The sequence below is a fragment of the Taudactylus pleione genome, unplaced genomic scaffold, assembly GCF_031769625.1.
Source record: "Taudactylus pleione unplaced genomic scaffold, aTauple2 ptg000815l, whole genome shotgun sequence".
NCBI lineage: Eukaryota > Metazoa > Chordata > Amphibia > Anura > Myobatrachidae > Taudactylus > Taudactylus pleione.
In genome coordinates, this window is record NW_028285217.1 from 728,636 (window position 1) to 745,804 (window position 17,169).

Sequence of the window (17,169 nt, forward strand, 5' to 3'; positions counted from 1 at the left end):
AGGGCCCTAAATCTGTTAAGGGTAGCATTGGCATGTTTACAGATAATAAATGATTGGCTCTGAGATTCTTTAGTTGTACAGTTTGCTCTGTTTAAATTCTGTCTTAGAAAGGAGTTTTAGTAACTTCAACACCAATGGGAATGAAGAAATAGTCTGGAAAATTGGAATGTGTGAATGCCATATCTGTATTCAAGCAAGAATTTTATATATGCTCCTTTAGGCTTATGAACATATGTTATCCATAATCTCTGGAATGTGGCTAAGGTCACCATTAGTATTAGCCATGGGTTATTTTCATTTGAAGCATTTTTCTGTGGTGTATTTGTAGTTTTGTTTAAACAGCCAGATAGGAGCCAGTGTGTATTACCGGTCTGCAGACACGCATGTCTATGGTGTAAGCAACAGAACAAACACTGGTGTAAAGCGCCATCTAGTGACCATAATGTCACTGACTTTATATGTTGCATACTTTCATAGTCAATAAATACTATTGTAAAGGCTGAGTACTAATAATAATGGTTTGGTGTAACTGTAATTATTAGTAATATAGAACTGAAAAGCTGGAATGTATAGCGAATTACTTTCTGCCCTGCAGTTTAAAGGACAATACTGTACTACCAATCTCTTGTATTGCTACAGCTTCGCGTGAACCAGGATGAACCAATAGAAGACTACACCTGTAGACCTGGAGACAAAGATCGGGATGCCCGGAATGTGTTTAGGTGCCACGGCTTTGGTCAAACCAACAAGGACCAAATGAGGACCAACGTGATAAATGAGATCTTGAACACAGAAAAGGATTACATCAAGCATTTGAAGGATATATGTGAGGTAAATACCGCTGTTTTTTTCCTCAGGAAGAACCAATGGCAAACATATCCAATTATATATTAATATCTTCTATTACTGCTGGACAAACTGACAAAGTAAAACAAAATGGATTTTGAGAATTATTTGTAACTGGTAATAATGTTTCAGACAATGTGTTGTCCATGTGCAGTGTGTACGGTACTTACCTGTCCTACAGCTCTTGCCATCTCCAGTTGGTTGACTGTTCTGTGTCTACATTTGCAGATGGCAGGTGTTGGAGGACAAGCAAGTGTTATATACTGTTCATGAAAGATTTGTTTTCATTTGTCTTATTTTTTTATTGGCTGGTCTTATACAAAGGGTTACATCAAGCAGTGCCGTAAGCGAGCAGACATGTTCACCGAGGACCAGCTGTGGACGATATTTGGCAACATTGAGGACATCTACAAATTTCAGAAGAAATTCTTGAAAACCCTCGAAAAGAGAATCAACAAAGATGCTCCGCACCTGAGTGAGATCGGCTCCTGCTTTCTGCAATATGTGAGTTCTACACAGTGAAATGGGAACATTATTAGCTTTTATCCTTCACCAATTCTCTCAGCTTCCAATATGGTGTATGTCTCATCTCAGACCACCACACACACTGAAGGTGATATTTGCATATAAGTAATATTACTATATGTAAGTCTTTGTTGTATTGCAGCTTTATTAAAATTCAATGCACCACTACAAGTAAAATCCATCACAATGTTCTCCATCACATAAAACGCAGTGTTTGTCTCTCTTACACTAGTAAAGTTAAATGTTTGAAGGTTTACACTAGATATGTGCGCTGATTACCGTGTTTTTGGTACGGATCCAGATTTATTTTGGTGTTGTAGTTTTGAATCTGTATTTTTTTTTTAAATGAAAAATAAAAAAAACAGCTAAAATGCCGTCATTTTGAGTTCCGAACCGCAGGAAGATCCGGACCGGGACTCTGTACCCCAAAGTGATTCCGAACTCAGACTCGGTTCGACTTGGAACCCCTAAATTCAGTTGTTCTCGGTTCTCGGAGTACCGGACTCGCACATTTCTAGTTTGCACAGGTTCACTTGAATTGTGCTATTGGAAAATTTGCATGAAACTGTCAAATTAAATATAGACCTGTATGTGATCTGTTACAGAGGGAAAATGAGATAACCAATCAGATTTTAGCTTGACATAAGAGCACCTGAAAAAGGGCCATGGCCTCATGGGGAAGGGCCAGGGAAGAGATAGGGGAGGCCAGGAGATGCTGGGGATAAAAGAAGAGGAAGCTACAAGTGAGAATGCTAATAAACAGGAAAATTGACAGGCCCAAACAGCACCCCTTGCCCTGCGGTGCCCTGTGACATGGCACTGGTCACACTACCCTAGTTACGGCCCTGTTAGAACCAACATTAGAAACATGACAGTTTTATTGGTTGCTTTTAGTCCCTTTCCCAGTGGAGCATATAGGGGTCAGCTCAATTAGGATTGAATTTCGGGAGATTTCGACGATGTGCCATTAAAACGGAGTTGGTACGTTGGCAAAGTCATCCTAAATCGCAGTGATTTTACCCTGAATTCTCCCCTAAATTGTGTTTTTAATGTTGCAGCCCCATAGAGGTGCCTATTAAAATACGCAATTTAAGGGCAACCTTAAGTACGACTTATGTTGGCATTGAACCTAACTGAATCTCCCCCACACTGTGATTCCCATATTTCAGGCACACATAGGGCCATAGGAGGAATCTGGTGTACCTGCAGGAAACTCACATGGATTTGGGGAAAACATACAAACTCCATGCAGATACAACACTGATTACTATGGGCAAAGAACACCTTTATTTTCTGCACCAGTTTTCATAAAAGTACCCGATTATATTTAATAAATAGTATTTCCGTCATTCCCTTATAACCTCAGCACATTGTAAATAATGGCTGAGGACTGGCACATATACAAAGTATAATTAGTTACTATTTCTTCTTTTTTGTGTTTGACTCATTACCCTATTTTCTTTCTTCTTCATTAGCAAAAAGACTTCCAGATCTACTCAGAGTACTGCAACAACCACCCGAGCGCCTGCATGGAGCTTTCCAAACTCTGCAAGGTGAAAAAGTATGGCTACTTCTTTGAGACCTGCCGCCTGGTACAGAAGATGATAGACATCTCTCTGGATGGTTTCCTACTGACTCCGGTACAGAAAATCTGCAAATATCCTCTACAACTAGCTGAGCTTTTGAAATACACCAATCCCCAGCACAGGTATGATCAAAGGGCAGAAAATGTGCACATAAAGGGGCTGTACCAGTTATGGAAAAGAATTTGCTTATAGTTGCTTTCTTTTTGACGTTGAGGTCATTGTGTGTGTTTCAGAGATATATGCAGACACGTACAGTAAGCTCTTATCTGGAAATATGTTATCTAGAAAATTGTGAAAGCCAGAAATAAGTAAAAGCGAAATAATTGCTACTGCTTGGTAATAATATTGGGGCTGATTCACTACCGTACGCAACTGCGTATGCAATAGCGATTACGCACGTAGTTCAACTGCTATTAAATGCTTATCCATTGCAGCATAACAATGTTTAGCAAAACCATCGATACAATCGCCTCACGCACACTTGCACAAGCCCTGACCTTACTCAGAAATTGCTAACAACAACGCACCCTATGAGACCTCAGACTGCGTATGGCATCGCAGTGGAATATATCCACGCCCCTGCAACGGCACGCCTGCATTTCCCCGGCCAACCCCCGTCACCACCCACAAACGGCACTTCCTGTCAATCACTCTGCGATGGGTCTGCGTACTCACTGATTGCAATAGCTAGTTCGCGCACTGCGACGCATGCGCAGAAAGCAACAATTGCCTGATTGCGTGCGTAATCGCAGTTGCGATCGGTAGTGAATCAGGCCCATTGTGCGCCCATACATGATCACTGAGAGCTGCCTTTTATTGTCACTGTACACAGCACTGCTACATAGCTTATTAAGTACAGTAAAGGAATGCCAGTCAGTTCAGGGAGAGAGTGGATACTTTAAAGTGTAATCTAGTTGTCTAATTGATGGAGGCGTGAGGTCTGTGTACCTAAACAAAGATATATACACTTTAGGATAACCCGTACTTGGCCCTATTATGTATATCTGTAAAAGGGAGGCCATACATTATTCAGAAATTTTACACGTAAATAAATTAGATGTCAAAATAAACTGTAAAAGCTTCAGGTTAGGGGCCTGATTCAGCAAGGATCGCAGATGCGATTGCGTACACAGTTGGGCGATTGTTACGCACTGCGCATGCATGAGAGACGCAATGCGCATGCGCGAACGCTCTGCTGCAATCAGGACTGCAATCGCAGTGGCTACGCAGAGCCATAACAGTGTGATTGACAGGCAGTACTGTTTGTGGGTGGTGATTGGGGGGTGGTCAGAGAAACTCAGGCGTGCCTGTGCATTTGAACACCGTTACAGGGACGTGCATAATTAAGCCCCTGTGATGGCATACGCAGCCTGAGCTCTAGATACCAACAGGAAGTTTAGTATTTTGTGAGTGAGGTCAGCTCAACCGCAACTGTACAAATGGGTCCGATGTTACCGATGTTTTCACAGACTTGCAAAGGTATTGCGGATGTAAGCAATGGGAAGTGGGCGGCTTTATACAGTGGTGGGCGTCTTGGTATAGTGCTGTGATCGCATTCATTTGCATAATTTCGCAATGGCCGGTTACGTGCGTGTGCAATCTTGCATTCCGTGCTGAATCAGGCCCTAAATTCCGTATTGTCTTAATTAACTGAATATCCATTTCCCATGTAGGCAATAGCATGCTCGCTCTGACCAGAGAACTAGCCATAATTCTCGCTATGGGTCTCTTATCTTCAATGCTTGGGATAAGAGACAAATCACACTTACTGCAATTTACCTTTACTCTACTGGAGACTCAGCAGTGGGCCCCTGAAGGATTGAACCCTCCCCACCATGCAGAACGCTGAGAAATTACCTAGTTGTTTAAGACTAAAGTATCAATTAAAACTGTATTAGCATTTTGGAAACTATGATGGTGTATATGAATTATTTTATTATAATACTAATAATTTTATTTATATAGCGTTCTTTCTCCAATAGGAAACAATGCACTTAGCAGGTAGTAAGGACATGATGGTTTACTTTCAAAACAGTAGAAAAAACATACAGAAATGTACAGAATCTATGAAGATACTAAGAAGGTTTGAATTTGCATGAAAAGCAGAATAGACCATGGGGATAATACAGAGGTGTGGCAGCCATTTTGGGTCATCAGTTGCATTATTATCTATCCTACCCACAAGGATCCTGCTGAGGCAGCCATTAGAGGAACACTATATTGGATCACACAGGGTAGAATAGGCATTGTCTGGAACCGATGGCCCAAAATGGGTGAGATCAAAATACTAGATGAAATCCTTGCAATATCATCAGACCCATGCATTCTTCATTCTACACAGAGTACCAGGCGAGGTACCCATGCTGGGCACACTACATTGGTTACAATGTGCAAACAAATAATACATGGAGGTAAGACGTGCAAGGATAAGATTAGAGAGCTAAAAGGATACCCCCTGCATCAACACTTCAATAGGTTGCCTTTCCTGCCATTGAAAGTACCAGGTGAGGCAGCCATCTTGGGCGCACTACCTTGGTTACAGTGGGCAGGACAAGCCACCCACAGTAGTGCAGCATGCAGTGGGAAATTAAAGAGAGGAGAAAATGAACAGTTGAAGTGGAGACCATTATACCGCAGTATTATTATCATCAGTTACTTATATATAGCGCCAGCATATTCCGTTGCATTTTACAATTGGGAATAATTAGCAATAGAACAAAACTGGGTAATAACACATAGAGGTAAGAGGGCCCTGCTCACAAGCTTACATTCTATAAGGACATAGGCATTGACAGTGGCGTCCTTCCCTGTGGTGACACCCGGTGGGGGGAGGAAAGTTATGCGGCGGGTGAAAAAGGGCCATGTCCTCGGGGAAGGGGCGTGGCCTCGCGGCCCGAACCCCGGCTCATGATTATCAATGGTGTGGTGAGGGCTGCCGGAGGTGCGGGCGGCAGTGCCAGCTCTCTCACTGTGACAGGAGCCGAGTGCTGCACTTAATGCTACAGTGCAGCACCCAGCTCCTGTCACTGAGGGGGAGCCTGCACCTTGGTGTAACCCCTCAGCGGGTGACACCCTGGTGCGAACCCGCACCCCCCTTGTGATGCCACTGGGCATTGATACATAAGGATAGGTGCTACATATTGCATATTGGTCCAGACAGGTTACAGAGGTTCTTGGTGGGCTGTATGATTCAGTCACACAGGAATGTTAGCCTAGGGTCAGCAGGATGTGAAAGTGAAGAAAGAAAATATGTAAAGTTATGTGTGGTCTGTATAGAGGAGATGTAATTAGATAGGAAAGCTTGTGGAGGTTATCTGGGTGGTTCTGGAATCTGATAAGCTTGTCTGTAGAGGTGAGTTTTCAGGGAACGCATGAAGGTTTGGAGACTAGAGGAAAGTCTTATTGTGTGTGTGGGAAAGCATTCCACAGAGTGGGTGCAGCCTGAAAAAAGTCCTGTAACCATGAATGATTGCAGATGATACATGAGGATGAGAGACATAGATCTTGTGCAGAGCAGAGAGGTCGGTTTGGGAGATATTTTGAAATAATTGAAGAGATGTATGTTGGTGTAGTTTTTTTTAATAGCCTTATATGTAAATAAAAGTATTTTATATTGAATTCGGTAGAATACAGGTAACCAATGAAGGGACTTACAGAACGGAGTAGCAGATGATGAATGTTTAGCAGGGAGGATAAGCCTTGCAGTTGCATTCAAAATGGTGAGAGTCTGTTTTGAGGAAGACCAGTAAGGAGACTATTGCAATAATCAGTGCGAGAGATAATGAGTAAGGGGAGACAGTACAATGATAAAAAAAACATTTTCACCTAACACACAGAAAGAGAAGAACTGGGATAACATGAACTATGTTAGTAAAATTATATATAAATGTTCTGAACTTGTGACTTGTGGTTAGGCCCCCCCCTGGAGGTTAGGGTTAGGCTAGGGGAAGGGGGGGTTAGGGTCAGGCACCCCCGGGGGGAGGTTAGGGTTAGGCACCCCCTCGGAGGACTTAGGTTTAGGCAGCCGGGAAGGGGGGGTTAGGTTTAGGCACTTAGAGGGGGGATTAGGGTTAGGCACCCCTAAGGGAGGGTTAGGGGGTAGAATTAGGTTACCTAATACTTTCCTGAGGACGATCAGGATTTCCACTGCTACCGGGATGCTGGTGTTGGGATACCAACCGGTATATCATACCGATTCTTCAGATACTAATAGATTCATATAGCTGCATCATTAGTTCCCCAGTTTCGGGCTGTGGTAATGGACAATTATCCCCTGCCATATGCGGTCTACAAACACTAATCGCGCCTACCTGTCACCTCATTCCCAAACATCAACGTTGGATCATCAGTTGGTCAGCTGAGGAACCTGAATTTTTTTATGTTGCATGGAGCCCTATTGCCTAAGCCTGACATTAATACTTACAAACATGCACCCCGAATAGCACATAGACTGTAAGCATATTTTTATCTGCCGGGGGGGGAAACTGTAGGTGCAGCAGCAGGTGTTGCCACTTCACAGAAAATACCTTGCTGCCCACTTACCTGCTACTTCTCTCCACTGTTTCAGTGTTTGTTATGTCCATGGCTGAGAATAGGCAAACTTACATGCACAAATGCATTTTATACTATAGAAATAAGCTCCATATTTTTACTATATTGGTCACCACTAAGTGCCTGCAGAGTGTTTCTTATTTTTTTTTAACAGTTAATACAAACCTGTAAACAATGAGTGTTATCCTGTTCATTTAAGAATAAGTCTTCTTTTATTCATGATCTTCTCTGTGCAGGGATTTTGCTGATGTTGAAGCAGCATTGAATGCAATGAAAAATGTGGCCAAACTGATTAATGAACGGAAGAGAAGACTGGAAAACATTGACAAAATAGCCCAGTGGCAGAGCTCCATAGAAGACTGGGAGGTAGGGAGTATTCATACCTATACACTCATAGGGGGATTTATTATAGTGATGATATTCTAGACAACACCATGATATTCTCAAAAATTGCCACTTTCTAAATGTAGGCTTTATTTCCTTTACTTTCTATATCCTTCCATTTGCTCTCTCTCCATATATATATATTGGGAATATATAAAACGAGCAGATGTTCATAATCGCGGACCAGGCGGCACTCACAGGCGGCACTCACACGGACTTCATATAGATGAATAACGGGTTTTTATTACCAACGTTTCAAGGCCCCGTAGGCCTTTTTGTCAGGGTGAACAAAGTGCAAATAGTGAAAATGCATACCTTATATAAGGGGATATAATCCCGGAAGAGGCCTGACGATTCTCTGTCTCACACCGCAGGAGCGAGCGTTGCTTGTGACGTGACGTCATCAAAAGGAGTAAATAGCACAGCTGTGCTGGCAAAGTTGCCTGGGTAACCAGAATGGAGCGTCTAGTAATCAGTAATCGTCTGGCCGACCTGGCTGCACCGCTCTCTCTCTCTGACGGTGTCCACCTCAGTGTCACGGGCGGTACTGCCGTCTCACCCCGCAGCAGGAATATGCCTGCCGATCATGCCTCAAACGAGGGCTGCAGCTGAGGCTCCCACTCTCCCCTCCATTCACCGTGTCGTCCATCCACAGCCCTATTTGCGCCTGCGACGTGACTTCATGACGTCATGTTGCTCCTTAAAAGCAAGGGGCCGGGGTCGCCCATTACAGACTTGCTGCAGCTGTGTCACAGTGACACAGTCTGCCCGTGTCCCGCGTCCTTGTGTTACATAATAAATTAGCATGGTCGCAGCCAGGGTGTACCATGCGTAATTATAGAACTTGCGGCCGGGAGTATTCTATACATGTCTCCTGGCTGCAGTGTCTGTGCAAGTACAGCATGCCTGCGGCCTGCAGACAGCATCTATGTACTGGCCCAAGGGGCAGATGCCCCCCCGGCCCAGCCCGCCACTGCTTTCAGGTTCTGTGAGTGTCCACATTACTGTACACAAACACCATATGTGCATCTCACTCACTACACTGTGCATGCTATCTACCCAGGGCCGGCTCGAGGCATATAAGACCAGTGCGGTCGAACAGGGGAGCCACCACTTAGAGGGCGCATCCCTTCCAACATCCCAATTTTCAGCCGGGCAATCCTGTTTTTTCGGGTACTGCCCCCCGCTGTTCCACCCACGGGCTGAAGTGTCTCGCCAGTGATCAGGAGGTTGGGCACCCCCACCGCTGCGGCGGTGCGGGCCCATCCATTCAGTGCACTGAGAGGGCTGGAGGCAGCCCAGCTACTGAAGGAGTGCTGGGCTCATGGGTGCGATATCATGGGTCGCCCGCCCCTAGAAACGGCCCTGTACGTACCTTCACCTTTGGCTTGTATCTTGGGTAAAGGCTCCAGGTGTATAAGCTAAATCAGACACAGAAAACAGTCAGGATAAATCTCTGTCGAAATAGATTTTCTATATGTCAGTGAAATGTAAATTAATTTCCCCTTCTTGGTCCTTGGTTTAATACTGGTTTATTAAAAAGGGTTTCAGTTTATTAGGATTAAATAAAATTCTCAAACAGGACCTCAGAGATAATAAGTTAGTTTTTGAAATTCATTATAGAAATTACCTATTTCATGTTTTTTGCTATCTGGGTGCCACAGACTTAGGTATTCAGATAATGATTTTACACTTAATATTTACACACTGGACATAGATAATCAGTGCTAGATTGATTAACTATAGTTTTCTCCTGCTGCCTGACCAGGACTTTCAGTGTACTCACACAAGACATGACTTTTTTGAAATTGCCTAGAAGTTATCAGTAGCTCATTAGCATAAATAACACATCACAATCATCATTCCTTGTCACAATGCCCATTGTAAGCAGAGCACCTCTGACAACAACCTCCTGGACTCAGTTGCTGCCTAGTCTACAAACGGGCAGCTTCTTTTACATAGTGCTGGAAACTGATTGTGCCTATCTGATTGTCTGCTGCAGTCAGAGCCACCACAGATCACAGCCCAAATCTGTATTTGATTCCTGCAGACATTTCTGCTTGCAGGTACCATGGATAAAGAATAAGATCTTGAATAGGAATGTGGAATTGCTTCCCACTCCCGTGCAAGGTAGGTCAGCATGAGGAACATTCATCTGCTGTCGAGAAGAGCGAGTCAGGAACATCAGGAAGATCCGTTGAAAGACATTCGCTCATCTGGTGCTTTAGGCGATTTATGGCTAAGAGGAGACAAGGTAAAAACAGTGAAACCAAAGTTACCCACCTCATCAGAGAGAGCATGAAGGATTCTATATCCTGTGTTGATTTAACAACCTTCACACAGGTCTCACGCAACACTCTTGCTAAGAAGCCTGTGCCTAATGTCTTTGAGTCAGCTGAAGACGAGCAAGTGTGCTGGAGTCCAAAATGCACAATGATGCAGGCATCCACCAGCAAGCTCCTGAGCTGTTTTGCCGAGTTCATCTGTCGAAGGTGTAACCAGTTCAACAATCTGTCACCTACAGATATTATTTTACGGATGACAAGTATAGATATGTCTCTCACTGAATACTGGTAGAAAGAAGGCTTCATCAACCCGGCCAACGTTGTATTCCTCTAAATGCTCTGCCGAGAGGTCATTCCATCAGAGCTGAACACGAAGCAAGAACCACTGGCATTTCTGTCAACATGTCTGTACATATCCTACACATACGTCGGTAGTATGACCTCCTATCCGATGAAGCCGTTCCTAGTTGAAAGCTCAATAGAAGCCTTTTGGAGCCGTTGCCTGTCTATTATTGAGTTCATGAGCTCAAAGATGCTCCTCATCCATACTGACCACCTGTATTTTAACCAGGTCTTTGCTGATCTCATGGCTGAGGGTGGACAGGAGGATATAAAAACAGCCTAGAATAGTACTTATACACAACAAGCTCCACCATCAGCTCCATGCTGTGCTCCACCATCAGCTGCAGGCAGCACATGACACAGCCAGCTTCCCCATCAACTCCAGACTGTGCTCTCAAAAATAATAAGCTCAAACATCAGCTCCAGTACTGCTCCCAGCAAGAGTCTATCACCAATGCCATATGGTACGCTATATCCTGCTAACTCTTTCAACACTCAGTCAGATCCCATCATCTATCTCTGGCTATACACAAGATCCTATTTACAAGTCTCAGCAGCATACTGTACTTGCTAAGACTCTTCTACACGCATCCTGTGGCTCTGGTGTCTTCTGCACTCACTGGTCCGATCCAGCCTGTGCTGTCTGCTACATCTACCAATTCTACTTGAATTAGAGACTCCGTTCCAGAGACTGAGCCATTGTCTCAGTTACCCCAGGCCACAACGTGGCTTTCCAGCCTACTCCACATTCATTTTACCAAACTGCATGAGGAGGAGTTTCATCAAGACCCCTAGCTTCATCCACTCTCCTAATACAGAAGCCGGCCTTAGGGTTCCTGAACTCAGAGAATTGACAATAAAATGTTTTGTTTGTTTTTTACTATAAAATTGGTTGGTGTATTATTTTGCTTGACAGGTCTCATGTACGGATTGGGTTCAACTGTGCAATGTGGTCCAGAGATTGCCTTATTGGCGACCAATATCTGTTTGCAAAACAGGAAGCGGCACTTGCAAATATTTGTATAAAACTGGGGGTGTCAGGTTTTCTCAATATATCCTACATGGTGTTGTTAGTGGTGATCCAAGTTTTCCAGCTTTATGCCACTGCATAAACCCAGTGCCAGCCTTGGAGATCTCTTCCAACGGGCTATGCATACATTCTTTGATTTTTTTTTTTAGGTTTAGTGTTTATTTAAAGTAAATGTAGTTGATTTTATGGAACTTCCTAATCAATGATAATTGGATAGAAAAATTTGTCTACTTTTATGGTTAATTTCAAAACTTGAAGCTGGCAGAAAGCGGATCAGCGGCAGAAATTAAGCTCCCGCACCCATTTGTTTTTCATTTCCCTTCCAGCTCCAGGTTGTGAAGTTGGCTCTTAGCTCCAGGGCTGAATCAACCATTAGATATCATACAGTAGGCCAGTGGGCCCTCTGGGGCATGCCTGGCATTGGACAATCGGTGATCCGCATCTCCAGCCTGGGAACAAGCCTAACCCTCCCCCTAGTGCCTAAATTTCTCTCCAGTAGCCCAACCCTAACCAGATTTAGACCCCATGGGTCGCCAGACAAGATACCATTCTGGGCCCCCCTCCTCTATTGCATCTAGATTATAATTTACTTACCCTATACATCCCCCGTAATTGTCAGTAAGCCACGCATGCGCAGTACTCCCAATAGATGAGCGAAGAGACCGCTGATGTGGTCACATCACTCCAAACATATCACAGGGACGGGCCACTTTCAGAGTCCCTGTGGGTTGTATTTTTATACATTCTTGCAGTGTATAATTTCTTATTGCCCCAAATAGCTGCGATAAGAAATTACAATCATTGGTTTTAAAACCCAATAATTGATAAATATGCCCAATGTATCTGTCTGTCTCTCTCCAGGTATGTGAATGGATATGTCACAGTGCAGTTCTGTCCTTGCTGGGGCTGGAGGGTAAAATACAGTAGTTAAATATTTGACTCTTAGGGAGTATATTTACTAAAGTGAGAGTTTTTAGGAGAAGAGATGTTGCCCATAGCAACCAATCAGATTCTAGCTATTATCTTCTAGAAGGTACTAGTTAAATGTTCAGTAGAATCTGATTGGTTGCTATGGACAACATCTCCACTTCTAAAAACTCTCACTTTAGTAAATGCACCCCTTAGCGTTACAAGTGATGATGAAAGATGGTGCCTTCCTCTTTCTTAGTAATTATCACTCGAAAAAAAGAAAATAATATAATGGTGTAGTATATCAAAATACTGAGGAGGGGTATCTGTGAGAGGTAAGGCAGAAATATGTGCTATCACCAGCGCAGAGATTAGGAAAGATGGTTGCCCAAGGAAACGCACCCTGTTGGTAATGCTCTTACTAAATGGCAGATAAACGAGCTCCTCATAGGTTTCTTTGATGTAGATTCCTCCTGCATATCCTTCAATAAACCACCTTCTTACTTATAGGTCCGAGATATCTTTATATAGATGTGACCTTTATTGCCTCTGAATTTCCTTATGCAGTCACCTTGTCGGATGACTGCCAGCTGCCTGGATGTCAGATACCATGTGGGAGCATACAGATGTACAGGACAGGAGCAATGTGGATTTTGTGCTGAGGTTTTTAAAAGCTCTAGTTTTTATAGTGATCATATAGATTGTAAGCTTGTATGAGCAGGACCCATTTGTCTTCTTTACATAATTATGCTAACTTTACACTGTATTTATGTATCTATGTAAATGTATATACTACATGTACTTATGTATTCTGATGTTAATGTGTTGTATGATGTCAACATTCATCATGTCAACTTGGTCATAATGTTGAAGTTGACCGTGGCAACATTAATCATGTAGACATTAATGAAATGTTGACCTGTTAGAATGTCACACTCAGCAGTGATGATACTGAGAAAAACCTGGCACGTAATTGCACTTTAATTAATAAAACAATGCCTGCTACAAGAACTATGGGTTTAGTTTAAACCCTAGATACCACAGTCTCTATAGAAAAATTCAAGTATAAAAAGAATTACTGCGGGAGGCTCTGTATATCAAGAAATAATCATACGATATGGAATGGGGTTTGCTGTCTGTTAGTAAACAGGAGGCTTCAATAAAATGCAATATTTATTACGTATATCACATGACAAACACTGCCCAGTCTGTTTTGCAATCACAGACATTTTCTTGGGTTTTCAATACATAACCTGGGACAAATATATCTCCCGTGTATGACCTTACCAGTGCCTTTGTCACAATATGACAAATGCACTGGTAAGTTCTTTACTTTATAAAGACCTCCAACTCTGGAATAGAGCCCAGCGCCAAAACAAACCAGAAAAAACTCATAGGGTAGTATATCACAACTTAATATCAGATGTAGGGATTAAAAACACGTACAGAGTAAAAACTTGACAAGTCACATATCAATCAAGTACAATTCACCCAAGTCGGTAAACTGATAGTCCAGCCTGAGTGGTAAAGAGAGCAGGAACCTCCATATAAAAAGACGCCCACTGCTGCTTTCTCGCATCTGTCCAACCTCGCACTTCTGCGTAAACATCGGTACCATAAATGCACATCGGCCCACCACGCAGCATTTACAACAGGTCTGATCAGCCGCAGAAACTGCAAGCCTTGTCGCACGCATTGAGTACTCAAGCAGCATTAGCAATCGCAGTGGCTAATTTATGCACGCCCATGCAACAGTATTCAAATGGACAGACAGACCTGCGTTTTTCTGACCACTCCCCCAAACACTGACTGCCTGTCACTCCCTTTGCGATGGATTCCTTTGTGCGTCTGTAATAGCAATGCGGTTGCTGTGCACGCACAGTGTGGCATGTACATATGCGCAATGGCAAACAATCACTCGATCTGCGTACGTAATCGCTATTGCGTACGCAGCTGAATCAGGCCCTTAATGACATCAATTATGTTGAAGAGCAGTTCCTTTAGTTCCAATGTTTTGGTTTAATTTCAAACTTTTATCAAGATTACAGTACTGATGTCATTCATTGATATCATTAGTGGAGAACATATCTATCGGGGCACTGAAATTACACTACTACCAAGACTCGTTCTTGTTACAAAGTAGTTTCTTGCATGCTACTGTATCCTATTATCAAAACCTGCTTTTGGCACATAAGTGATATTTTAAGTATTCAGGCAGCTCCCTATTGTAACTGTGATTTTCTGACAGGTTCATAAAGTGTTACATATGTATTATTTATTGCTGTAACATATCCCCAAGACCTGCTACTGGTACCCACGTGATAGTTGTTGCATGCTGACAGATTGGTATTGTACATACATGAAATGGGGATGCACCGTTCTTGTTTAAAAATATTTTTGGGGTACTTGAGTAATTTGTTTATTTACAAATGTTGATACATGCCGATAAATGAATACATTGTGACATTTGTTCTGCTTTATACTATAACATTAGAACTGAGGGGGAACAGCATTTTAAGATAGATGCTTTTAAGCTTTATCTGAATTTGTTTGATAGTACCTACTATTGAGTATGCTTCTAACACACAACATATGAGATATTGGGCTAAATTTACTAAGCGGCGGGTTCTAAACCCCGGTGGTTTGGCGGCGGTTTTGCTACCCGTAGTTTTACTAAGGACAAAACTGCCGTCAAAACACATTTTAGCATAGAATAGAACAGGGCTAGGGCTAAAATTAGGGTGTAGTAGGTATTACCACTGGCCGCAAATCCCGACAGCGGCAGCCCGGCAAGGGTGAAAATCTGATCGTCAAAAGTTAAGTATCGCTAACCTAATTCTACCCCCTAACCCTAACCCTCACTTAGGGGTGCCTAAACCTAACCTCCCCCCCAAGTGCCTAACCCTAAACCCCCCCTAAGTGCATAAACCTAACCCCCCTTCCCCACAGCCTAAACCTAAGTCTCCCAGGAGGGAAGTGCTTAACCCTAACCTCCCCCCGGGGGGGTGCCTAACCCTAAACCTCCCTTCCCCTAGCCTGACCCTAACCTCCCCCTGGGGGGTGGCTAACCCTAACCCTCCCTTCCCCTAGCCTAAACTTAACCCTCCCGGGGGAGGTGCCTGACCCTAAGTCTCCCTGCAGCTGTCCGCACCCGGCGCACGGCTTACCTTTGTTCGGTATGCCAAGCGATGGTCTTCCGGCGTATGAATAATGACAGGCGTCGAGTTTTCGACACCTGTCATTAGTACCATGCCGGGATAAGAGAGTCGGGAAGCCGGCAGTCGTTATTTAGACCGTCAGCTTGCTGACTACATTCCCTAAAATTACTACTCAGTGGTTTTGGTGTCATTTAGAAACCGCCACTAAACCGCCGGGGTTTAGAACCCAACGCTTAGTAAATTTTGCTCATTATCTTACTACGTGTGTACAGCCGGTGTTTATATATTTCATTGTGATTCTAGTTTATATGTACACTGTGTAATTTACTTGTATTTGAATCACAAACATATATTGCCATTTTTTCATTCCCTATAGTCTGCAATTTATGATCTCAGTTCAACTAGGAATAAATTTGTATATTTTTTATGGTATAATTACAAATTATTGTACCCAGAGATGTTCGCAGACCCCCGTGTTTTGGGTTTAGTTTTAAATCATCGTTGTGTTTTGGCGAAACCACTCTCAAGTATTTCGGTCCGGTTTTGGATTTCTTTAAACATTTATAAAGAGAGCTAAAATCATGTAACTAGGACCTGTTTTTGTTCCTGTAGTATTATTAACATCAATATAAGTAATTTCCAGTAAATTGTGACCACCTTACGGCACCTGAAATCACCGGGGAGGGACTTATATGCAATCCAAAATGCGAGATCCAGTTTTTAAATCCGAGTTCCGAACGTGGCAAGTAGACCCTAGTCAGTGCTCTTTTCAACTCAGAACCTAACAGTCCAGGGCGTTCGTTCATCAGCAAAACCGAACCGCACGTCTCTATTGTACGTTTGTCTGTAACTTATTTTAATAAAATGTTATTTTTTTTAACTTTATAACTATTCTATATAAACGTGCCCCAACAATGAGTGTTTCTGCCTCTTCCTCTGTATACATTCTCAGTTATGTAATTATAGGTTACTACAGACCAGCTAGAACTTTGGTCACTGTGTCATTTATATGTCATGGTTTTTTCTATTATTACAGCCAGATTGTTTGGATGTTATTAATGAAGGGTCACTTTCCTCACATCTTTGCATCTGGCTAAGCCAATTATGCATACACCTGATTTCCCAGTTCAACCGGCATTGCAAAGTTACTTTCTCATTTATTCCCACTTTCCTCCATATTCTTGGCCATCTCTGGTGTTTCCTGAAGATGATATTGAATTGAGAAAACTCCAGTGGTCAGGAAAATGTAAATATATAGGGACAGTATGCATGTATAGTTGTATTATTTTACTTCTGTAAAATATAAAAATAAACTTGTTAAAAATATATAGGGACAGGAGTTATGTGAGTGATAGACTTTAACATCTGTCACCACTCATCTCCCATGCCTGGATGCTTCAGTGTTCATGGTCTCTGGATTCAGCAGTTAGTAACCAGCCAACACAAACAGACAATATGGTACTAAACAAAGCTTACCCGAGCATAGGGACATATACTGCTGCCTTCTCATATCCGTCTGACGTCAAGTCGTTTACTATTTGCACATGGGGTAT

The 17,169-nt window shown here is 42.9% G+C and overlaps 1 protein-coding gene across 1 annotated transcript in view; it reads left to right on the forward strand.

Annotated features, from left to right (window-relative positions):
- ARHGEF4 (Rho guanine nucleotide exchange factor 4) overlaps nt 1–17,169 on the forward strand; it is a 72,400-nt gene that overhangs the window by 43,808 nt on the left and 11,423 nt on the right. The window contains exons 4-7 of the mRNA XM_088458204.1: nt 640–831; nt 1,171–1,350; nt 2,847–3,079; nt 7,745–7,874. Coding sequence (XP_088314330.1) covers nt 640–831; nt 1,171–1,350; nt 2,847–3,079; nt 7,745–7,874 — 735 coding nt within the window. The remainder of the gene's footprint in view (nt 1–639; nt 832–1,170; nt 1,351–2,846; nt 3,080–7,744; nt 7,875–17,169) is intronic.